The following is a 24,113-nucleotide window of genomic DNA, read 5'->3' as shown; positions in this document are numbered from 1 at the left end:
AGCTGGACAATAGCCAAAGCTACGCCTGACGCCACTGCCGAGACAGTCTCAAATTTCATTTATGAGGAAATTGTCATGAACTTTGGTTGCCCCGCAGAGCTGATTTCCGATAGAGGCAGTCAGTTCATGTCAGAGGTCCTGTCAAGGACTGACAAAGGGTTTGCAAGGAAAGGTAAGTGAATGAATAACAAGAATGATAATGAGCTGAGAACTAGAATGGATTCACGAATAGTTTTATTGCAGACTGAGGTTTACTATGTTACAAATCTATCATATTTATACTTGTTTGACTGAAGCGGAGACGCGCTTCAAGAACTCTAAATAAAGCTTACTCAAATATTTCCTAAGGACTTTTACCATATGCGGAACTTCAAGTGTTGAGTTAACTTAATACACAGGATCCGAGGAAGATATCTGGTGCAATCTTATTTCAAGGTTCCTTGGCACTATAAGCCTTGGTTATTGGTTTATAGCTCTTCTAGAATCCTTGGAGCTATTCACGGAGCTAGAAAACTAGGAGACGCGACTTGGCTTGACAGGCAAACTATGCATGGAGGAATGAGTGAAGGAAATGAGCGGAACAAATTAATCAAGCACACGTGATCTTTTTCAGATTCGAATCAGACAAAAGTCATTCATCAATTCATGAGCTAGACATTGCTTGCTGTTCGTGACAATTTGCTTGAGTTTTTATACTTTCTCTCCGAGACAGCCTAGTGTTCTCCGCTAAGGCTAAGATCGTGGGTGCACTACCCTAAGTCGCCTGGCTGGCCACATGTCTTAGGTATATATTCCACCCCCCAGCCGAACCAGCGGTACATCTGGCAGCACATCCCCATCCACCCACTTGACTAGGACAGCGATGATCACAAAGTTTGACGGAGTCCAAAGTAGAAATTTCAGACCAATTCCGCAAGATTTGGGTCCACATGCCAGTGGATTTGATCGAATAGAAAAAATTAAAAGTCGTCCTTAGCTAGAGTCGGCACGCCAGCCTCCGCGGCTTTTCACGGGCGCAACAGGCCACATCGGAAGGATGGACTTCGAGTACCGATCACGGTGTACATTGGTAGAGAAAAACATGGATACGAATTGGCTCTTCACAGCCATCCCGTGCGAACTTTGAGAATTTCGCTTGTTTCTTTTTTTTTTTTTTTTTCCTGTTAACAAGAACCCACAGAGGTGAGGAATTTTATTTCATAATCTCGCTCTAAATGAGAGTTTCGCTTGTTTCATAGTTGATGCAAACGTGTTATACAATACTGAACTCAAACCTTTGAGGAGGGCTCAACTATCACGCGCACCCCAGGCGCCAAGACGTCAAGCCCAAGTGCCAAGACACCAAGCCCCAACCCTATCAATTATCAGTATAAATAGTCCACTACGTTATAGCCAAATAAAGTATCCTTTGACCTTCGATTCCACCTAAGATCACCTTTGATTGTTACTATTTACAGTTGAGGGCGATATCATTACTTTAGAGCGAGATTATGAAATAAAATTCCTCACCTCTGTGGGTTCTTGTTAACAGGAAAAAAAAAAAAAAAAAAAAAAAATTGTACCAAGATAAAGGTCTTTATTAGTTTATGATACATATAATACTATACAAGTAACTAGTGCTGAGATGAATGAGGTTGCATACCTGAAGTGTTGTACCAAGATAAAGGTAAGGAACACTTCAGGGACGGAGAGTCCACTATTTATTATAGCGGGGAGGATCGGGTGGCTGAGCTCACGTCCAGGCAAGACGGGGGGGTTTTTTTTTTTTTTTTTATTTTTTTTTTTGATAACAAGGACCCTCAGGGTCATGGGATTTATTTTCTACACTCTATGAACAAAATGCTACAGAAACTATAGTCAATAAACAGCTATTACTGCACAAACGACAAGAGCCGCTGTATCCATGATTTCATAAACCCTGGCCGCCGTGGTTGGTACTCAAAGTCTGTCGAGAACCTAGGCTTAGGGTAAGGCAGAATGACCTTTTCCAGACTAGGCAGGTGGGTATGTAAGAGAGTAGGAGATACAGTGGTCATCAAAAGTCATTCAATGATTTTGAATTTTTAACATTCTCATTCCTTTTCTTCATTCTCATCTAGCATGTGGCTAGTATATTTGGGGTAGTGCATTTGTTCCCCACACCTCATGATTACTTTCATGTCTCATTCCCAATTATGACTTCATTGTGAAATAAAACCAATTTCAATTTGACCTGCCTATTGAATGACTTCTGCTGAATTTCAATGTTGATTGCAAAAAAAACTTTTTCACTTCTCTTTTTTCTACCAAGGTTACCTTCAGCTATATCTTCTTACACCTCTACTTACAATTAACATTCCACATCGTTTAGTATTTATTATGAGGACGCTTTCTATGGAAAAGGTACACAATGCTCAGGCCTTACTTCGACAAGGGAAGTCTACAAGCGAAGTGGCAAGGAAACTTGGTATCTCTATTCCATCGGCAATAAGGATCAGGAGGGACGTCAAGGACAATATTCCTAAACCCAGAATGGGCAGACCCTCATTGGTTTCCCCTGCTACCAAGAGGGCAATTGCACGCGAGGTTGATACGGGGAAACTTAGATCCATTCTGGCAGTTCAAGAATACATCAGATCGAGTCATGGAGTGCATGTCAGTGTAGAGACTGCCCGACGCTATGTAAAATCAGAGGGTTTGAAAAACTATGTCCGCCCATTCAAGCCTAGGCTGACAAAAATGCAGATTGCGAAAAGGAAGAATTTTGCCCTCAACCACCTTGACTGGACTGTTGATGACTGGAAGCGAGTGATGTTCTCGGACGAAAAGCTTTTTGAAAGGCTAGGGTCCTTAGGAGGAAGAACACAATATAGGCGACCCGGCCACAGGACTTTAGAAGATCGAGATGTTAGAGAGAGATCAAGGGGAGCACATAACAAACTTATGTGGTGGGGCTGTATCACTTATCATGGTGTAGGCGATGGTTGCAGGATCCCTGTCACAGTTGATTCCTCTTCATATGTTGATGTTCTACAAGATTATGTCCTCGGCTCGTGGAAGTGGTATGGCCAGGACCCTGAAAAGTTAATTTTTCAGCAGGACAATGCAAGTGTTCATACGAGTAGGATGGTTAAAGAGTTCTTAATTAAGTCACACATTACCACTTTGGAGTGGCCTCCAAATTCTCCTGACCTCAACCCTATCGAGAATGTATGGGCCTACATGGATCATCGGCTCAAGGGATATGAGAAGGTACCAAAGGATCCGGATGAACTATGGGAAAGACTACAGGATATCTGGACATCTATTCCACCTGACTTCCTTGATGAGCTATATGAAAGTATGCCACGAAGGGTAGAGGAGCTACATCGCATGAAAGGAGGTCGTACACATTACTGAAGAACAGAAAAAAAAAACAAATAAAGCAAAGCTCCTGATTTTCTTCAAATGTCATTCAATGAGATGCCAATAATTGGCATTCATCTAAATTTTCAATTAGCAACAGGAGCTCATTGACATTGTAGTAGGAGTGACGTTGTCGATGGTCAAACTCGCTACGTAAGTTTCATTAGCGACAAGCAAGATCAAATTGGAGAAAGGAATGAGAATGTCGAAATTCCTAATTCATTGAATGACTTTTGATGACCACTGTATGTGAACAGGAACAAGGGTCAAGGAAAGCTTAGGAGTTTTATTCAAGATATCAGGTAAGGAACTATAGTGCGTGCCAAAACTGATGCAATAAATTGCATTTTTCAACATTCATTCCTCATTCTCCTTCTTCCTCTTTATGATCTTCCCTGCCACCACCGTTTCTCATTCTCATTTGTCTCACCTCCATGGAGTCTCATCGTCATCGCCATCAGTGGCCTAATTAGCATTTAATTGCAATTTGCTTTCAACATCTCATTGCATCTATTATGGCAATTAACAACTTCTTGTTTTTATTTATTCCTGTTACTTCTCCTTTCCCCTAACGATGTTCCCTCCTTTAGCCTTATATAACTCCCTCATCCTCTTCGGCATACCGCAGTATAGTTTGTGTAAGAATTCAGGAGGGATATGTGTCCATACGTCTTGGACTCTCTCCCAGAGATCCTCCATATTCTTTGCCTTGTCTGGATAATGATCCAACTGCACCTTCATGTATGCCCATATGTTTTCTATTGGGTTGATGTCAGGAGAGTTTGCTGGCCATTCCATGAGAGGTATCTTAGACTTTTGGATATAGGTCATTGCTATTCTTCCGGTATGAATCCTAGCATTGTCCTGCTGAAATATAAATTTGTCCTTATCCATCAAGTAGTAATCCCTGGACTTAAAGATATAATCCTTGAGAACGTCGACGTATGTCACCGAATCCACCTTCTCTTGGAGCCAGCAGCCATCGCCTGGTCCGTAGTAAGTTATACAACCCCAGAACATCATTTTGCCTCCACCGCCTTGCCTTGTCTTTTTGATATGATGTGCTCGTAGAGTTTTATCCCATCGATGCTTGTAGTAGTACTTTCTTCCGCAGGACCCAACTCTGCTAAAGATGGTCTCATCTGAGAACATGACGTTCTTCCAGTCTTCTAGAGTCCTGTCCAAGTGATCCTTTGCAAAATTATATCGAGCATAGATTTGCTTCTTCGTCAGATCAGGCTGCTTCTGTTTTACATATGCCCCCATATCATCCTGCATAAGGAACCTCCTGATGCTCGATTTACTAACCTGCACTCCTTCCCTCAATTGAACAAGTTGTTGGCCATCTTTTAGGGTCTCCAATACACCCATGTCAAAAAATCTTGATAAAAGCTGCTTCGTTTTCTTAGTAACTTTGCAGGGTCGGCCCCCTCTCAGCACTGGAATACTTTCTTTGCCTCTTTTCCTAATCCTTTGAGCTGAGGTAACAGATATCCCTAAACTCTTTGACACTTCTCTGGAAGACTTTCCCTGGTGAAGTAGAGCAGTTGCATTTTGGATAGTTGATTTGGATAATGATTTCATGTTATGATAAAGATATGGCAGATATGTAGAGTGTCGCTTGGTGTATCAGTGGTGATGGTGCTATAAAGAAAGAATAAAGAATAAGAAAGAAGTAAGGGATGGACAAACCTGACATGTACTTTTTACCAAAACTGATGCAATGAGACATGACTATACAAATGGCGATTATTCGCTAATTGCGTCATTGATGAGAACAGCGATGACAGTCTACGAAGGTGAGACAAATGAGAATGAGAAGCGGTGATGGTAGGGAAGATCATTAGAAAGGAAAAGGAGAATGAGGAATGAATGTTAAAAAATGCAAATTATTGCATCAGTTTTGGCACGCACCATAAACTAGGTGGGGAATGCGTCTCTATTTATATGTTATTCATGGGCTATGCTTATCAGTGAGTCATAGGGCTGTACCTATCGATGACTCATGGGCAATGCTTATCGATGGGCTATGTTTATCAATGAGTCATAGGCTATGCTTATCATTGAGTCATAGGCTATGCTTATCAATGAGTCATATGCTTTCACATGCTATGACTCAGACCTGAACCGAGCCGTGGTGGCGTTAGTTCGTGACTTGCTTGGCCTCGAATCACGTGACGAGCTTCTGACTTGGTGGCTGGTATACGACAAAGTCCACCTTTCCGACGTGGCCTGTTGCGCAACGCGACAAATTATCCACTATCCATAGTCATCAAAAACTTCATCCCACCTAGCCGCTCCATCACGTCCAGTTTGGTTTTCCCAAGGTAACTGTCCCGGACCAGTGCTCCTATTCGAACCATTCGAATCGAATTTGCCTGATATCGAATTCGATTCGAATACGAATAGATAACAGGATTCGAATGCTATTCGAATGGTTCAAATGATTCGAGCCATTCAAACCATTCGAATCGAATAGGAGCACTGGTTGAAAGAGATGCCTTGATTGAGCCTTATATAGTTTTCTAAATAAGAGTATAAGCATCTCTCAATACTAGCAAATCAAATAAAACTTTTTGCAATACAACTCTGAACCAGGGCTATGAGCTATATCAGTCATAACACGTCGCAATTCAAACCACCACGCTCCTATTCGAACCATTCGAACCATTCGAATCGAACCTGGATAAGGCTTATTCGAATCGAATGCATTCGAAGCTGTTCGAATTCGAACCGTTCGAACCAAATAGGAGCACTGCACTTAACATTGGCATGCTTGTTTATTCTAATAAAAATAAAAGTGCAAGCAAACATCGCTATTATTCTTATCAAGATGGAAAACATGGGCGCGGAACATGTGGACAATTTTGGAAGCCACTGTATGAAATAAAGCACATTACATTACCTTCGCACGCAGACATGATAATGCAGACTGTCCAGGAACACCAAATTAATGCAGAGATTACCAGGGACGGAAACCACCGAAATGATAAAGACTTACGAATGTCGATTGGATAATAGCGTCAATGAAAGATTGGCACAGATGTGAGGCCTTCACGTTCTAACGGTAGCGAGAGAGAGAGAGAGAGAGAGAGAGAGAGAGAGAGAGAGAGAGAGAGAGAGAGAGAGAGAGAGAGAGAGAGAGAGAGAGAGAGAGAGAGATTGCTAAAAATAATGGGAACGCAATGAAAGGAAAATACAAATGGGAGGAAATTAGGTGTGTACTGAGTGAGGAAAACTAGAACAGAGGAAGCGAAGGAAAAATCAGTGAGCAGGGAAAATGGGTGCGTATAAGGAAAGGAAATCGGTGTGCGAAAGTAAATTGAAATGATTGATTCACAGAATGAGAAAAAGCTGTGCAAAGAGAGCGAGAGAGAGATAGGTGCACAGAGTATGAAATAAAAAATGGGCAGGGAATGTGTGCTGAGAGATAAAAGTGAAAAAAATTGGTGAGGAAAATAAAAAAATAATGGACAAAATAAGCGAGGAAAGAGAGAGTAAGAGGTGTCTAGAGAGAGAGAAAGAGGTGCACATGGAGGAGCAAAAATTAAAGATGTAAAGAAAGAGATAAAAAAAATAGATATAACCTTGAATTAAATGTTTAACGTGTAGTTAAGGTGCGAAAACAAAGATTCTGAAGGATAATCAAGCAATAGAGAGGAAAATGTATGTATATAATTGTATGATGGATGATGGGAATAAAAACGCGTGTACGTAATTTTATTTTTAGTGAGCACATCCTATTGCCACTCTTTTTTTTTCTCACACATCCATCTTTTCTTTCTTTCATCCCTCTTCCTCTAAGCATTTCTCTTTCAATCTTCACATTAACGCCAACATTCTTGCTCAGTTCACTTTAATCAAATTCGCTCTTTGCTGATTTACTGACAATTACTTTTTTTTTTTTTTTTTTTTTTTTTTTTTTCAGTACGCAATTAAACCAAGATGACTCAAAAAATTAAGCTCTTTTGTATTCTCGACGGCGACTCTTCCGCATTTGAAGTCCAATTGGATGCTGATGACTCAATTGCTGCTCTCAAAAAAGCAATCAAGAAGGAAAAAGAAAACGACTTCCGAGAGATTGATGCCGACAAATTGAATCTCTTTCACATCTCTGTTCCTGATGAGGGCGCTACAATCAATCTCGCCAATATTGAATCAAAGGAGCTACTCACCAGAGCAACAAGCGAGATCTCTGAGGTCTTTGGTTCTGCTCCAGCGAAGAAAACCATACACGTCATTATTCAGCGGCCATCACAAGGTAGCTCTTGATGGGCTGGCTACTGATATTTTCAGCCAGATGGAGCTTAAACTCCTGTGCATGACGATCAACATTACTGTTCATGCTAACATGTTTATTTATTTTATTGCTGTTGCAATTGTTAGGATCCTTTGCAGGTACGAGTTCTCAAGTCAACAGTAAATGAGTCTATTTCTCAAGTAGACTTTCAGCATCGCAGATGCTCTGTATTCATTCCTTGGGTCTTTTGATTGAGTTTGCACACCCGGAGCCTATTCCTAATGCCCTTTCTTTTCTTTTTTTTGTGGTTGTGGATTGAGTCAATTTCTCGTTTAATCTTTTGCTACATGCTGCAGCTTATTCTAACGCCTTTTCTTGAAACATTATGGATACTTAGGTCCAAGAGCTTTAGAACTAAATGATGAGGATGGTAAGAGATTTGTCGGGTTATATTACGGGTTATATAGCACATTAGTTTTTACGGCATATTAACATTGTCCGTCACATGTCATATCTAGAGAGACTCTGGCTTGAGAGAATCAAGAAGGAATTCTTCCAGGGAAAGGTCAAGCAATTCCTAGAATCATACGCCAATGGTGACCTTAAACTTCCACTGACTGGGGGAGTTGTGTCAGGTCTTCCGAAAGTCCCTAGGAGAGGAGCGCCAAGCGAGAAAAAAGAATGGCCAAGTCTTCTTCTCCTTAGCCCATCGACATCTCTCAATAACACTATATACCATCCATGTGAAGAGGCAATCAAAAAAATTTATGAAGATGATCCTCGTCAACTATCATTGTTTGGAGTTAGTGGTTGCGGGAAGACCAGGACTGTCATCGAGATTCTTTCCCAGAAATGGGGCATCTATTTGAACGCCAGCAGCACCGATAGAGGATCCAATGACTTGACATCGCTTGCTAAGTTTATGCAAGAGGCAAATTTGGAACGGTTATATAATAATCAAGATAAGGCAGAAAATGGCCTTAACACACAAGCAATCACGCACTGCCTACTCCTGTCAAGACTACTGATCTTCCAACACTGTCTGGGATTGAACAAAAACCTAACTTGTGAAAGCTTGATGCTCTTGCAGGTTTGCCCCTCAGCTTTCAGCAAGGAGGTACCCGATATTTTTGACAAGCTTTTCAATACTATAGCCGCAGGCTTCCACAGGGGAGGTGTTGGAAGAGGGAACGTATGCCGTGTCGTTCAAAAAGCTTTTGAACAAGTTCAAAGTCAACTGAATCCATCGACCAAAATTCTGATTGTAGTTGATGAGGCTCAGAATTTCAGCCGAGTATTTGAGAAACGATTCCAATCGAACCTACCCGATAGCAGACCGAGGCCATTACTATCGCCTGTAGTCCATGGCCTTGAAACAGTAACCACGGATTCGCAACATGTTTGTATCATTCCGTGTGGGACTGGCCTTAGTCTTAATGACCTTCAATGGTTGGAGGATTCTGGCGCAGAAGCCAAAGGTACCAAGGAACCGGATGGAGGTCAATCCTATCGTATCACCAATTTTTCTGGATGGAGTAGTATAGCACAAATCACCGAATACTTAGAGCGTCTTAAAGATCAAGTGACTACAGGTCGTGAAAAAATCGATGAAATGATACCGCCAGCTGCAGTCGATACGATGTACCGACTCCTCCGAGGCCGATTCCGACCCATTATCAGCGTGATCGAGGGAACTATATGGAAGCACAATGCGATCGAGGAGACTAAAAGGGAGCAAAATGAGCCAGGATCTCAAGAAGAGCCAATCTGGATGAAGGAGATAAAGGACGTGCAACAAAGGCTAGCAACTTGCCCTGATGATTTGAACCAGAGGAAAAGGGGGAACTTATGCTCTGACTTTCATCACGCTATGAAGCGCTTAATGTGGGAGAAATCTGAGATGCTCTATCTCGTCAAATAGCACTTGTTCGCATGGTGTTATTTGGAGTACAAACTGTTATCGCTAAGGAACTTCCCCAACTTGTAGAATCGGCGCTTGGTAGGATGGAGTTTATCAAGTCAAAATCGTCAGAATATCGTACAGTGATCGACGAACCATTTGTGTTTCTTGCAGTCCACAATTACTTTCAAAAATCAGACCCTGGATTTCACAACATGATAGTTACCTTTTGGACATTCACTAAAGACCCCAAAATACATGGAAAATTTTGGGAGTGTCAAGTTCCTTTGAGCTTGATCAACATCTTCCACAACAAGACGCTTGCGAAAAAGATGTTTCCAAAAAATGCACCTCTGGATCTGGTTGATCACGAAGCCACCATAGTTGGATGGAAAAAATCCCGCATTGGAGCTGATTGCAGTGACTTGACTATGGAGCAATTCTTGGAGGCCCATTTCGACCATGATTCGAGGATTGATAAAAGAGAGATTCCTCCATTTTATTTCCCCACGGACGAAATCACTGGTCCAGACATTGTGTTTATTCTCAAGATCAACAAAAAGATGTACCCCGTATTTGTCCAGCTCAAATTCGTGAAGAAGCTTGATGGTATGAAAGCAGCACACGCCTTAGAGACAATTAGCCGCGACGCGATCAATGTACACCATTTGCCCAACTTTGACCGCTTTTGCCCTCCGAATGAAAGGTATCTTAGCTTGTTGTTAATGTATCCTGGAAAATTGTCAGATAAAAATAAGACCATGCATCCCCCAGATTCAAGGCAGGCTCTAATGGTGATAGATGAGGGCAACATTGCCGAATACTTTCATGAGAACGAGATTGAGCTATTGGATTCCATCAAGAGAAGTGGAGAGGCAATTGAGCATGGAAGAGAAAAGAAGATCAAATCCAACGAGCAAGAATCGTCCTTAACACTGCAAGATGGCGACTAATTGTTTTCAGAAAATAAAAAAAGCTTATTCATTCACATAAACGTTTGTAACAACCCAGTTTATTTTGTTGAACTCTCTTGGTGCGGAGATCGCACCTTCTTGGAAAACTGTGCGTGCTCTTCCAGCGTGTGAGTGCGCATCACAAATGATCCTCCTGCACTCTCACAAGCCTGGGAAAGGTCATCCTTACTCATCTTGAACACAGTCCTCCTCGTAAGCTCTGTTGGCCCCGTGGGATACCCAGATGCAGGGATCTAGCAGGCAGAGCTCGAATATCTCTGGTACATGATGAAAAAAAAAATAAAAAAAAAGCAGGTTAAAAGTATGATTTGGAGCAGAAAGAAGCAGAATGAACCTCAATTTATAATCGCCATGGTCTGTCTCATTACATTCCGGACAGTCAATGGACCGATCAGATTCGACGATGTTAATAAAGTCTACTATGTGGATCCTGCGGACCATGACAAAAATAAGGAAATACTACAGAGCGTTTTTCGCCGCGATTTAGTGATGCTCATAGGCGCACGTGCCTCTGGAAAAACAACATGGTTGTATCGACTTATCACCCAATTAACTGACTTTGGGTATCGCTGCCTCCCGTAAGCCAACTTCCGCGAAAATGGATAAAGTGGATGCAATGTATGCGCTATTGTACCGGTACTGACCTTATATTTTTCATTTAGACTATCATTTGAGGAAGTTAACGTTCGCAATAATGAGTCTGTTTTCTGGAGAACTTTTGGTGATGCGAGACGTACACTCGAAGTCAAATGGGTATGTTTTTTAAGCTTAGTTAACTCTCCACGAGTTGATGTGCCATTCTAATACAATGAATTGTGCTCAATGTCAATAGTCATCCAGGAATGATTTGTCTTTGTGGACGCTCCATTCATGAGGATCTTCGCTCGAAAGTCAACGGCTCGACGAAATGTCTCGATTACGATACATGGCAGGACTTCTCCACAGACAATCAGAATAAGAGGATGCTTTCGTACCATACTTTCAGAAGGATGGTCGATTCACTTTTGAATGAATCAGCTACAGATGCTGTTAATCTTCTCCGAACAGATTTTATTGGGTATCTCGGCGATATATCTATCACAGACATGGAACAACAGAGATTGGCAGACTTCCTAACTGCAGAAGGGGTGCTGATAAGACTTGATGGCAGTAACTACCGTATGGCCTCAGCATTCATTGACTCGTTTGTGAGGAGATATATTATCCCATTAAAATATCCTCACGCTCCTTCAGAGTCACCCCCAAAGAAAAGAGGAGGATCATTGGATATTCTAGAGATTATGAAGATTGCTCTTCGATTTTTCGATAAAGACTTGATTTTGCAGGCGGAAGATCGATCATACAAAAGTTCGGGGAGAACAGTTAAGGTTATGGGCGACTACAACGCCAGTGTCCCTCGAGAAAGCGTCTATGACACGGAATTGATGAGAGTTCTCACCAACTGGCTAAACAAAACAAAAAAATATGAGATCATTGGCCAGTGGCGCCTCCGTGAGCATGAGGACCACAAATATATTGACATTGTCATCAAGAAAGCAGGAAAACCTACGGTTGTTATCGAGCTTTTGGCTATAGGGAGTCAAACTTCTATTAAGGACCATATCAGCAAGACGCTAACTTACAAACGTTTACTCCCAGCAGAAGAAGCTTGGGTTGTTCATTTTACCTGTGAGGACGACTATTTTAAGCACCCATACTGGCAAACCGACGCGGAACTGGACCAAGGGGTGAATTTGGTGCATTTCTGGCACGATAAGAGTTTTAATACAGTGCGGATGAGTGCTCGCTGGAAGGACAGTAGTGGCAATACTCAAAGAATTGACAATGAGCTGTTGACTATCTAACAGCAATTCTATTTTTTTTTACCCAACATTGTAAGGACGTCCCATTTTGTTGACATAGGATTTATAATTTTGCAGATCTGTTTAAATAGCTGTTACTTTGTATATTTCGCATTGATTGCATTAAAACACTCTCTCTTCATTAATGACAAACAATTTACTTTATGTATCTATACCTTAATCTATATTTATATACTGTAGTTGCTGACTTTTTATGAATAGGCGTGCTTGTCAGCCTGAAACGACACAAATTGGCATTTCGAGCTCGAACTTTTTGATACGAGAAATGAGCTTGAGAGTGCCATGGACACAAAGGGAAGTATAAAGAGAAGACTGAAACTTTCTTCATGACAACTGAAAATACAAATCGAATACATGATACTGAAGTACAAGGCATTTACCGCGAAACTTGGCTGTGTTAATTTGTTCTGAAAAAGATATCAGATCATTAAACTCACTTTAAATGCGCAAACCGGGCTTCATTACGACATCTGGGCTACATGGGCTCACAAAAGTGATGTTAGCCATATACAGCCTTCCACATTTGAAAGTAGAAACACCAAATATTTTATGTTGGCTTCAACTTTAATGAATTTGACTCACTTATTGACACATCGATTGGGCAGCTGATAGGGCGTAATCGACGTCTGCCAAAAAATGGCCCGTGTCTCTTCCCCTGTATGCTCATATTTATTTTTTTGCTTTGTATCTCTTCCTTTTTCTTCCATTCTCTTGTGTCTCATCTCCCTCACTGCGTGTTGGTTTTGTTCTTTGTCTCTTTCCTCTTGACCATTCTTTCATCTTTCTTTTTATCTTTCCACAATGAGTGAATCCAACAAATACATTTTTTTCTTTTGTGCCAAAGGACTCGTGGGAAAAAAGAAAAAAGATGAAGAAAAATTACTCCGTGAATATCATGATCATTTAAATCGTTATCACTTATCCATCCTGGTTGAGTTCGAGTTAGAAAATACAACTGAACCTTTCCTCATTCATCGTAATCCCATGTCAGACATGGCCTTTCTCACCCTGTAAATTTTTTTTTTTTTTTTTTTTTTTTTTTTTTTTTCAACCGTACATCTGTGTTACGACACTACAAGACCTGTAAAAGTTGCCGAAAATAATGCGCCGCCGGTCCCTCCAGCCTCGAATGCCGATACATGTTCAGATGGCCATTCATTACAGGATAGTGTTAAAAAACATGAGGCAGTAATTAAGGTGCTTTGTGAGAGGATAGACGCTCTTGAAGAGAGGTATGACATCCTTTATTTGTTGTTAATGAGTTAATAGACTCTTCTTTTTTTTTTTTTTTTTTTTTTTTTTGAGATTAAATAGAAAGAAGTTCAATCGCCATGTCATGATAAATAGCGAACAAGAACAGTAGTTCTTTGTTATTATTTTAAATAAACCTCTTTTCATATAAAACGTTCGTTCTCCCTCATAACTTCAAAACAATAACTTTCAGTTCTCATCCTTTACTTCCTCATTACTCCATGGATATCTTGAAATATGTTGGAAAAAATCTTCCGACAAAAAAGCAGATCCCAAAAATAAGGTGTACACTCTTTTTTGTCTACTTGATGGAGAACCGCTTTCTGTCCTCATTGATGCATCTGCGCTCTCCTGCACCAGCGTTTGCCGACTCAAAAGGTTTATAATGGCAAGAGCAAATGTCAAAAAAAGATTCATTGCACGGGCTCGTGACATTGACAAAGCTTGAGAACATTCATAAGTTGTTTGACAATTTTGAATCGTTGGCAATGCTTTTCGAATCAACAGAAATGAATCGAAAGCATGACAGTGAGAATGACAATACTGCCGAGAGTAAACAACGACTACGGCGTTCTAAAAGAACATTGGCAAGACATTTATGAAAAACCCGTTGAATAAAAAATCGATATTTATTTCTTTATGATTTATTTTCTATATTTTCTATATCTATATTTTTATATCTTTATATTTTTATATTATCATGTTTTTATATTTTTATATTTTATACTCGGAGATCTTTATCTTCAATACTGATGTCAACACTCACCTTATACTGTAGAACTGAGCAAGGCTAATAAACTGTTGCACATCTCTTTGCTTGGTGGAACGAGGCCACTCTTTGATAGCCTTGACATGGCCTGAGCTTGTCTTGATACCTTCTTTACAAACGACGTGGCCCAAGAATTCAGTTTCTTCTTGCATAAAGGAACACTTGCTAAGTTTGGCATAGAGACGATTCTTCCGGAGAAATGAGAGTACACTGCAGAGATGGGCTAGGTGCTCAGTCTTGGCCTTGGAGTAGATTAGAATATCATCCAGGTAAAGTACTACACACTTATCCAGCAGTGGGCTCAATGCTTGTGACATCATGGTGGAGAAGGAAGCAGGGGCATTAGTTAGACCAAACGGAACAACATTAAATTCATAGTGGCCATATCTATATACAACGAAATGCAGTCTTATGAGTGTGTGCATCAAAAATCCGCTGCTGGTGATATCCTGACATTAGATCGAGTTTTGAGAAATATTTTGCATCTCGAAAGCGGTCGATGAGCTCATCGATACGCGGAAGTGGATGGCGATTTTTGCGTGTGATTCTATTTAAGCCACGGTAATCTACGCAGATACGAAGGGTCCCATCTTTCTTTTTGACGAAAAGGACGGAAGCCCCATAAGATGATGTGCTGGGCTTGATAAATCTTTTAGCTAAGAGTTCATTCAGCTGTTTGCGTAACTCGTCGAGTTCAGCGATAGAGAGGCGAATCACAGGGCGAACAGGTGGATCTGCGTTGGGATCTGTTTCAATTTCATAGAATCGCCACGGTCTGGTGGAAGACCTGCAGGGAGTGAGTCAGGAAAGACATCGGGGAACTCAACCTGTATAATTGACGCAATATCAGGGTGTATGTCGGAATTGGTAGATGAGGGAATTTTACTGTGGCGAGATAAACCTCGCTGCCTGGCTGTGCCGCGGCAGTTTAGAAATGCATGTGACTCATAAGTAGCCCACGAGACTTAGCTGTAATGGAATTGGTTTGAAACCCTCTGCATGACCAGTGCATGGCATTGCCATTATGTGTGAAGTGGGGATCATTAGTGCGCCAGTCGATAGAGGGATTAATTGTGGTAAGCCAAGGTTTGCCGAGAATGAGGTCATAGTATTTGAGGGGATAGACGAGAGGGTGAAGAGTGTCGGAATAAGTGCCACGTTCAAGAGTGATGGAAACAGTATGTTTGGTGATGGAGCGGTCGCCATTAGGGAGTATAATTGGAATGGAGGAACAGGAATGGAGGGGAATGGAGTTTTGTTTTTGGAATGAGGAGCTAATGACGTTACCCTCAGCGCCACCATCGATTAAAATCCTGGCTGGACGGCCATTAACAGCACCAAGGAACGTGAGTAGGGTACGGGCAGCAGTGTCGACTGTGAAGGATTGTAGTTGAAGGGTCTTCTTGCGTGAGCAACGTTGCAGGTTCTTGGGGGAGAAGGCAGGTCCACGGTCTCAGATATTCTAGTCGCCTCAAGCGGGCAAGGTTGTGGAGAGGAAGATACAGAGATCGTGTGGCCATTGGAATGTTGGTGAGTGTTTAGGTTTAATTTATCTCTGGCACGTGGCCCATTATTTACATTTTTAGCTTTTTTCGTTGGTTTCTGACTAATTATTGGCAGGAGGGAGCGTATGCATAGCAGAATTTTTAACTTCAACAGATTTATTTGTAATGTTGGGAAAACTTAAATCTGGTTTGCGCGCACTCCCCTTGTCCAGAAGAGAAGGAGAGGTTGCTTCAGCGACCAAGCCCTGGACTAAGCTTGACCGCTGGGGGCTTTTCCCGACATAGTGGAACATTGCTGGAGTATTTATTCATTTCTGGTAGAGGGACCTGTACCAGGTAACTACGTGTTTATCTACATAATAGAGAGTTTTCGCAACCTCGTTTTTACATCAAAATTCACATCGGGGAGTGAAAAAAAACCTTAAAAAGCATCTCTATTTTTGAAATCCAGCCTTGTCATAAATTTGCTTTGTAAAATACAACAAGATTCGTTTTTCTCGTATTTCTACGTCTAGCCAGAATTGCTTAAATTTAGCCAAAAAAATATAAAAAATTGCCAATTCTATATTTTACCATAAAAGACGCGACTTTTTAGACTATAGAGGTTATCAACATTAGAAATCTCTATTCTATTAGTCATCAATGCTCTAGCCTAGAGTCATTTAAAGCCGTAGTGTCTACGAGCCTTTACCTCCTGCTATTCCTTTCACCGAAAAAACTCTGGCACACAACAGAAAGCATTCTTCTCTAATGAATACTCCCCCAGAACAAAATGAGACGCATAACTTACCTTCCTTTCAGAGATTGTCGATTGAGGATATATCCCAAACGGATCCTGTGGATGATGTTGAAGAAGCAGGATCAGACTCTGAATCACCTTTATCGGTAAATCTGAACATCGTACGGAAATCTGCGTCAGAAAGTGCTTCCAAATCGATACGATTATTTTGGAGTCGAGGTACCTGGAAGTTAGCAGCACCATCATCATTTATATCCCTTCCATCGAGAAGCTGTTGAGCGTTGACGAGGTTTAAGAGAACGGGTGCAATGTGGACGCTTTACATATTTTTTTTTTTTTTTTTTTTAATTCGAAGTATTTATTTTAAAATCAGTCACAGCGTTAAGAAGAACATGGAAAAGTCGTTCTGTATATTACTAATGGCGAAAATAAAAATGGTCATTTTTCAGAAACACATCAAACTCTTTTAAGTTCATTCTCAGCTGATGTAAATCCTTGATGTAAACTTGGTTGCGAAAACTCTCTAATAGGTAGTGAAGACAAAAGGTGATCTTTATTAAATTATTATTACAAGCCTTTTATAGGCTTAAGACTATATACTGTGACACTGGTTCAGGACTACTTGACACCGTAGTCCGAACCTTTCGTCTCTAGATCATACAAAACAGCGGCATTCAGTCGGCAGACTTCCGCTGCTGCTTTTCACACACAGCTTGGGTTGATATCGTTGCTTTGACTTCAAATATGGCAACTTTCCAGAATTGTTCCCTTCGTATTTTGTCCTGTTTCCATTCCTTATTTAACCTTAAGTATTCTTGTTCAAGGTTGATGCGTCCACTATTCTGTAGTGCTGGTAATATTATGGTCATCCAATTTGAATCGAAGACACTCTTATCTTGGGAACGCACGTTGCAGAACTTTAGATAATCTTGATAATTGATTTCGCGAGGATTCTTCAACTGTCTAAAGTAATCCGAGCCAGGGACGTGTCCAAGAGCCGATGACCATGGTTCACATATGCTAGTATACTTGCTGCCGGTGCCTTCGGGAAGAATTGCTGTCATTATTACTTTTGAGTTTATACAGAAAATCTATTTCGGGTCGACAAATAAAGTAGAAACGCAATTGTGAATATTAGTTGGTGATTCTTGCCTTACCGAGCCTAATATTTATTGCAAGAGAGGAATAGTAGGAGACCTGAACACATTGGCGCCCTTTGCTAAAGGGTCCCCAAATGAGTATGCTCCATGAAACGTCTAGGACGCTCACGGTCATCAAACCTTTCTAGCAATAACGAAAGGGGTGATGATGGGAGCTAAGGTGTGCTATTTTAAAGCAGTCTTTATCCGCGGAGTCCCCCTAGCACATTCTGCCACGATTTCATAATAAAAGGCACTTCATTATACGATTGTTTCCAAGACATGTCAGAGAGACATGTATCCGGTGTAAAAAAAAGTGACGAACCCAGTAAAAAAAAGGCTGACAGTGTGTGTGAGAAAGAGAGATGAGTAGGTGTGCTAAAAGAAGGGAGGAGTGGGAGAGGCAGTAGAGAGTAAATGGTGTGTTGAGAGATAAAAGCTGATGCGGAAAATAATATGTAACACTATGGCGATAAAAAAAGTTGTGAATGACGAAAAAGGAAAAATAAAGTAATAGCTAAAAAAAAAAAAAAAAAAAAAAAGACTAGAGAGGACCAAGAGACAATGTCATAAAGCTTTCCTTTTTGGAGCTTTAGCTCCGTCAGACAGACACGCTCGATCATGTTGCGATGATGGGTGGTAGGTGGTCAAGTCGTGCTCCATAAGACCATAAAAATAAAGCGCCAGGTTCCAACAGATGTGAATAAGAACAAGCTAAAACTACTTACTGATGCTTTGGGAATCAATAGAGAGAGAGGCAGAGAGAGACGGAGAGAGAGAGGTGAAAAAAAAAAAAAAAAAAAAAAAAAAAAAGTGTTTGGAGTGTGTGTGTACAGTATGAGTAAAAAAGTGCGTGGAGGTGAAGCAACAAGAGAGGCAGTGTGAGTGGAGATAATCAAACGCGAAAACAAGTCATCAACCATGCGATGATAAATGTCAGCATCACTTGTCTAGCTTTTACCAATAATCCTTAGACGTCAGCCCAATATAATCACCTTGAAGGCTAAGAGGATGAACACCGTCTCGGGCTCGAAGAATGCTTTTAACTGTTCAATATGTGAAGGAAGGGTGATGCCTTTTGCGGTTGAGCGTCCTGCACCTAAAACATCATCGTACCGTCGCAGAGCTTAGAAATTAAGTCCTAGTCCCTGTCCCTCAGCAATAATTGGATAACTTTTGTTGATATCCAAACCTTTCGTCTCTAGATCATAAAAGATGGCGGCATTTAGTCGGACAGACTTCCACTGCTGCTTTTCACACACAACTTGGATTGATGTCGTTGCTTTGAATTCAAATATGGCAACTCTATGCCGCCATTTGCCGTCAAACCGGATTCGGATTGACATATTCACCTTCCGACCACATGGAGTTGAACAACTCGATCCATACTTGCTCTCAGAATCCTTTCGTGCTTGGGCACTTGCTCTGGAAACTAATTCACCACTAAGGGAGAGCGAGAATGCATGGTAATTACACCTATTAACTGAATTTCTTTGCCGAGCTACAGCAGTGGCAGAATCAACGTCTAAAACGTCCACAAACATTCTACTTACGTAATAGCTCGGAGCGACGTATCATGTAGCAGGTTGAAAATGGTAGACCAGCTCGACACAAATACATGCTATGACGTTGGTGAAGCAAACAAATCAAGTTCAATCCACAAGAGGATTTGGGAGATGATCTGAAGAATAGTGTACAGGGTAGTGTCCTCCTCTGATTGAGACAACAAAGTCCACACCCGTTTGTTAAGAAGCTTAAACTGGGATCTCCTGATATTCCTACTAGAGTTGCTGGTGGCAGGATAGAGAGTTGTCAATAGATCCTTCTGGAGGGATTTAATGCTCCGGTAGCACACCCATTACAAGATGATCGAAAGAGGGTCACGCCTTCCGCCATTGAATACGAGATCGAGAACTGCTTCCCTGTCACAGTATATAGTCTTAAGCCTATAAAAGGCTTGTAATAATAATTTAATAAAGATCACCTTTTGTCTTCACTACCTATTAGAGAGTTTTCGCAACCAAGTTTACATCAAGGATTTACATCAGCTGAGAATGAACTTAAAAGAGTTTGATGTGTTTCTGAAAAATGACCATTTTTATTTTCGCCATTAGTAATATACAGAACGACTTTTCCATGTTCTTCTTAACGCTGTGACTGATTTTAAAATAAATACTTCGAATTAAAAAAAAAAAAAAAAAAAATATGTAAAGCGTCCACATTGCACCCGTTCTCTTAAACCTCGTCAACGCTCAACAGCTTCTCGATGGAAGGGATATAAATGATGATGGTGCTGCTAACTTCCAGGTACCTCGACTCCAAAATAATCGTATCGATTTGGAAGCACTTTCTGACGCAGATTTCCGTACGATGTTCAGATTTACCGATAAAGGTGATTCAGAGTCTGATCCTGCTTCTTCAACATCATCCACAGGATCCGTTTGGGATATATCCTCAATCGACAATCTCTGAAAGGAAGGTAAGTTATGCGTCTCATTTTGTTCTGGGGGAGTATTCATTAGAGAAGAATGCTTTCTGTTGTGTGCCAGAGTTTTTTCGGTGAAAGGAATAGCAGGAGGTAAAGGCTCGTAGACACTACGGCTTTAAATGACTCTAGGCTAGAGCATTGATGACTAATAGAATAGAGATTTCTAATGTTGATAACCTCTATAGTCTAAAAAGTCGCGTCTTTTATGGTAAAATATAGAATTGGCAATTTTTTATATTTTTTTGGCTAAATTTAAGCAATTCTGGCTAGACGTAGAAATACGAGAAAAACGAATCTTGTTGTATTTTACAAAGCAAATTTATGACAAGGCTGGATTTCAAAAATAGAGATGCTTTTTAAGGTTTTTTTTCACTCCCCGATGTGAATTTTGATGTAAAAACGAGGTTGCGAAAACTCTCTATTATGTAGATAAACACGTAGTTACCTGGTACAGGTCCCTCTACCAGAAATGAATAAATACTCCAGCAATGTTCCACTATGTCGGGAAAAGCCCCCAGCGGTCAAGCTTAGTCCAGGGCTTGGTCGCTGAAGCAACCTCTCCTTCTCTTCTGGACAAGGGGAGTGCGCGCAAACCAGATTTAAGTTTTCCCAACATTACAAATAAATCTGTTGAAGTTAAAAATTCTGCTATGCATACGCTCCCTCCTGCCAATAATTAGTCAGAAACCAACGAAAAAAGCTAAAAATGTAAATAATGGGCCACGTGCCAGAGATAAATTAAACCTAAACACTCACCAACATTCCAATGGCCACACGATCTCTGTATCTTCCTCTCCACAACCTTGCCCGCTTGAGGCGACTAGAATATCTGAGACCGTGGACCTGCCTTCTCCCCCAAGAACCTGCAACGTTGCTCACGCAAGAAGACCCTTCAACTACAATCCTTCACAGTCGACACTGCTGCCCGTACCCTACTCACGTTCCTTGGTGCTGTTAATGGCCGTCCAGCCAGGATTTTAATCGATGGTGGCGCTGAGGGTAACGTCATTAGCTCCTCATTCCAAAAACAAAACTCCATTCCCCTCCATTCCTGTTCCTCCATTCCAATTATACTCCCTAATGGCGACCGCTCCATCACCAAACATACTGTTTCCATCACTCTTGAACGTGGCACTTATTCCGACACTCTTCACCCTCTCGTCTATCCCCTCAAATACTATGACCTCATTCTCGGCAAACCTTGGCTTACCACAATTAATCCCTCTATCGACTGGCGCACTAATGATCCCCACTTCACACATAATGGCAATGCCATGCACTGGTCATGCAGAGGGTTTCAAACCAATTCCATTACAGCTAAGTCTCGTGGGCTACTTATGAGTCACATGCATTTCTAAACTGCCGCGGCACAGCCAGGCAGCGAGGTTTATCTCGCCACAGTAAAATTCCCTCATCTACCAATTCCGACATACACCCTGATATTGCGTCAATTATACAGGTTGAGTTCCCCGATGTCTTTCCTGACTCACTCCCTGCAGGTCTTCCACCAGACCGTGGCGATTCTATGAAATTGAAACAGATCCCAACGCAGATCCACCTGTTCGCCCTGTGATTCGCCTCTCTATCGCTGAACTCGACGAGTTACGCAAACAGCTGAATGAACTCTTAGCTAAAAGATTTATCAAGCCCAGCACATCATCTTATGGGGCTTCCGTCCTTTTCGTCAAAAAGAAAGATGGGACCCTTCGTATCTGCGTAGATTACCGTGGCTTAAATAGAATCACACGCAAAAATCGCCATCCACTTCCGCGTATCGATGAGCTCATCGACCGCTTTCGAGATGCAAAATATTTCTCAAAACTCGATCTAATGTCAGGATATCACCAGCAGCGGATTTTTGATGCACACACTCATAAGACTGCATTTCGTTGTATATAGATATGGCCACTATGAATTTAATGTTGTTCCGTTTGGTCTAACTAATGCCCCTGCTTCCTTCTCCACCATGATGTCACAAGCATTGAGCCCACTGCTGGATAAGTGTGTAGTACTTTACCTGGATGATATTCTAATCTACTCCAAGGCCAAGACTGAGCACCTAGCCCATCTCTGCAGTGTACTCTCATTTCTCCGGAAGAATCGTCTCTATGCCAAACTTAGCAAGTGTTCCTTTATGCAAGAAGAAACTGAATTCTTGGGCCACGTCGTTTGTAAAGAAGGTATCAAGACAAGCTCAGGCCATGTCAAGGCTATCAAAGAGTGGCCTCGTTCCACCAAGCAAAGAGATGTGCAACAGTTTATTAGCCTTGCTCAGTTCTACAGTATAAGGTGAGTGTTGACATCAGTATTGAAGATAAAGATCTCCGAGTATAAAATATAAAAATATAAAAACATGATAATATAAAAATATAAAGATATAAAAATATAGATATAGAAAATATAGAAAATAAATCATAAAGAAATAAATATCGATTTTTTATTCAACGGGTTTTTCATAAATGTCTTGCCAATGTTCTTTTAGAACGCCGTAGTCGTTGTTTACTCTCGGCAGTATTGTCATTCTCACTGTCATGCTTTCGATTCATTTCTGTTGATTCGAAAAGCATTGCCAACGATTCAAAATTGTCAAACAACTTATGAATGTTCTCAAGCTTTGTCAATGTCACGAGCCCGTGCAATGAATCTTTTTTTGACATTTGCTCTGCCATTATAAACCTTTTGAGTCGGCAAACGCTGGTGCAGGAGAGCGCAGATGCATCAATGAGGACAGAAAGCGGTTCTCCATCAAGTAGACAAAAAAGAGTGTACACCTTATTTTTGGGATCTGCTTTTTTGTCGGAAGATTTTTTCCAACATATTTCAAGATATCCATGGAGTAATGAGGAAGTAAAGGATGAGAACTGAAAGTTATTTTTTTGAAGTTATGAGGGAGAACGAACGTTTTATATGAAAAGAGGTTTATTTAAAATAATAACAAAGAACTACTTTCTTGTTCGCTATTTATCATGACATGGCGATTGAACTTCTTTCTATTTAATCTCAAAAAAAAAAAAAAAAAAAAAAAAAAAAGAAGAGTCTATTAACTCATTAACAACAAATAAAGGATGTCATACCTCTCTTCAAGAGCGTCTATCCTCTCACAAAGCACCTTAATTACTGCCTCATGTTTTTTTAACACTATCCTGTAATGAATGGCCATCTGAACATGTATCGGCATTCGAGGCTGGAGGGACCGGCGGCGCATTATTTTCGGCAACTTTTACAGGTCTTGTAGTGTCGTAACACAGATGTACGGTTGAAAAAAAAAAAAAAAAAAAAAAAAAAAAAAAAAAAATTTACAGGGTGAGAAAGGCCCATGTCTGACATGGGATTACGATGAATGAGGAAAGGTTCAGTTGTATTTTCTAACTCGAACTCAACCAGGATGGATAAGTGATAACGATTTAAATGATCATGATATTCACGGAGTAATTTTTCTTCATCTTTTTTCTTTTTTCCCACGAGTCCTTTGGCACAAAAGAAAAAAATGTATTTGTTGGATTCACTCATTGTGGAAAGATAAAAAGAAAGATGAAAGAATGGTCAAGAGGAAAGAGACAAAGAACAAAACCAACACGCAGTGAGGGAGATGAGACACAAGAGAATGGAAGAAAAAGGAAGAGATACAAAGCAAAAAAATAAATATGAGCATACAGGGGAAGAGACACGGGCCATTTTTTGGCAGACGTCGATTACGCCCTATCAGCTGCCCAATCGATGTGTCAATAAGTGAGTCAAATTCATTAAAGTTGAAGCCAACATAAAATATTTGGTGTTTCTACTTTCAAATGTGGAAGGCTGTATATGGCTAACATCACTTTTGTGAGCCCATGTAGCCCAGATGTCGTAATGAAGCCCGGTT

At 40.9% G+C, this 24,113-nt stretch overlaps 4 protein-coding genes across 4 annotated transcripts; 3 read left to right on the top strand and 1 right to left on the bottom strand.

The window, feature by feature from the left end:
* Nucleotides 1–7,135: 7,135 nt before the first annotated feature.
* BCR41DRAFT_82362 (hypothetical protein) lies at nucleotides 7,136–8,376 on the top strand. Its single transcript, XM_022031037.1, has 4 exons — nucleotides 7,136–7,645; nucleotides 7,771–7,782; nucleotides 8,022–8,054; nucleotides 8,147–8,376. The coding sequence occupies exons 1-4, from the start codon at nucleotides 7,330–7,332 to the stop codon at nucleotides 8,203–8,205; spliced, it is 420 nt and encodes a 139-aa protein (XP_021881146.1). The 5' UTR covers nucleotides 7,136–7,329; the 3' UTR covers nucleotides 8,206–8,376.
* A 2,949-nt stretch (nucleotides 8,377–11,325) lies between these two features.
* On the top strand, nucleotides 11,326–12,534 carry BCR41DRAFT_354512 (hypothetical protein). Its single transcript, XM_022024329.1, has one exon. The coding sequence runs from the start codon at nucleotides 11,341–11,343 to the stop codon at nucleotides 12,340–12,342; it is 1,002 nt and encodes a 333-aa protein (XP_021881145.1). The 5' UTR covers nucleotides 11,326–11,340; the 3' UTR covers nucleotides 12,343–12,534.
* A 4,148-nt stretch (nucleotides 12,535–16,682) lies between these two features.
* BCR41DRAFT_396737 (hypothetical protein) lies at nucleotides 16,683–17,688 on the bottom strand (the record flags this gene model as incomplete). The annotated part of the gene is made up of 3 exons (XM_022028836.1): nucleotides 16,683–16,895; nucleotides 17,087–17,147; nucleotides 17,312–17,688. 3 exons carry the CDS (start codon nucleotides 17,686–17,688, stop codon nucleotides 16,683–16,685), a joined length of 651 nt encoding a protein of 216 aa, XP_021881144.1.
* Nucleotides 17,689–19,059: 1,371 nt separating this feature from the next.
* BCR41DRAFT_396736 (hypothetical protein) lies at nucleotides 19,060–20,235 on the top strand (the record flags this gene model as incomplete). Its single annotated transcript, XM_022028835.1, has 2 exons — nucleotides 19,060–19,229; nucleotides 19,977–20,235. 2 exons carry the CDS (start codon nucleotides 19,060–19,062, stop codon nucleotides 20,233–20,235), a joined length of 429 nt encoding a protein of 142 aa, XP_021881143.1.
* Between the last annotated feature and the right edge of the window lie 3,878 nt (nucleotides 20,236–24,113).

This window comes from Lobosporangium transversale, assembly GCF_002105155.1.
Source record: "Lobosporangium transversale strain NRRL 3116 chromosome Unknown BCR41scaffold_20, whole genome shotgun sequence".
In the NCBI taxonomy this organism is placed as follows: domain Eukaryota; kingdom Fungi; phylum Mortierellomycota; class Mortierellomycetes; order Mortierellales; family Mortierellaceae; genus Lobosporangium; species Lobosporangium transversale.
This window is presented reverse-complemented; position numbering and strand designations above follow the sequence as displayed.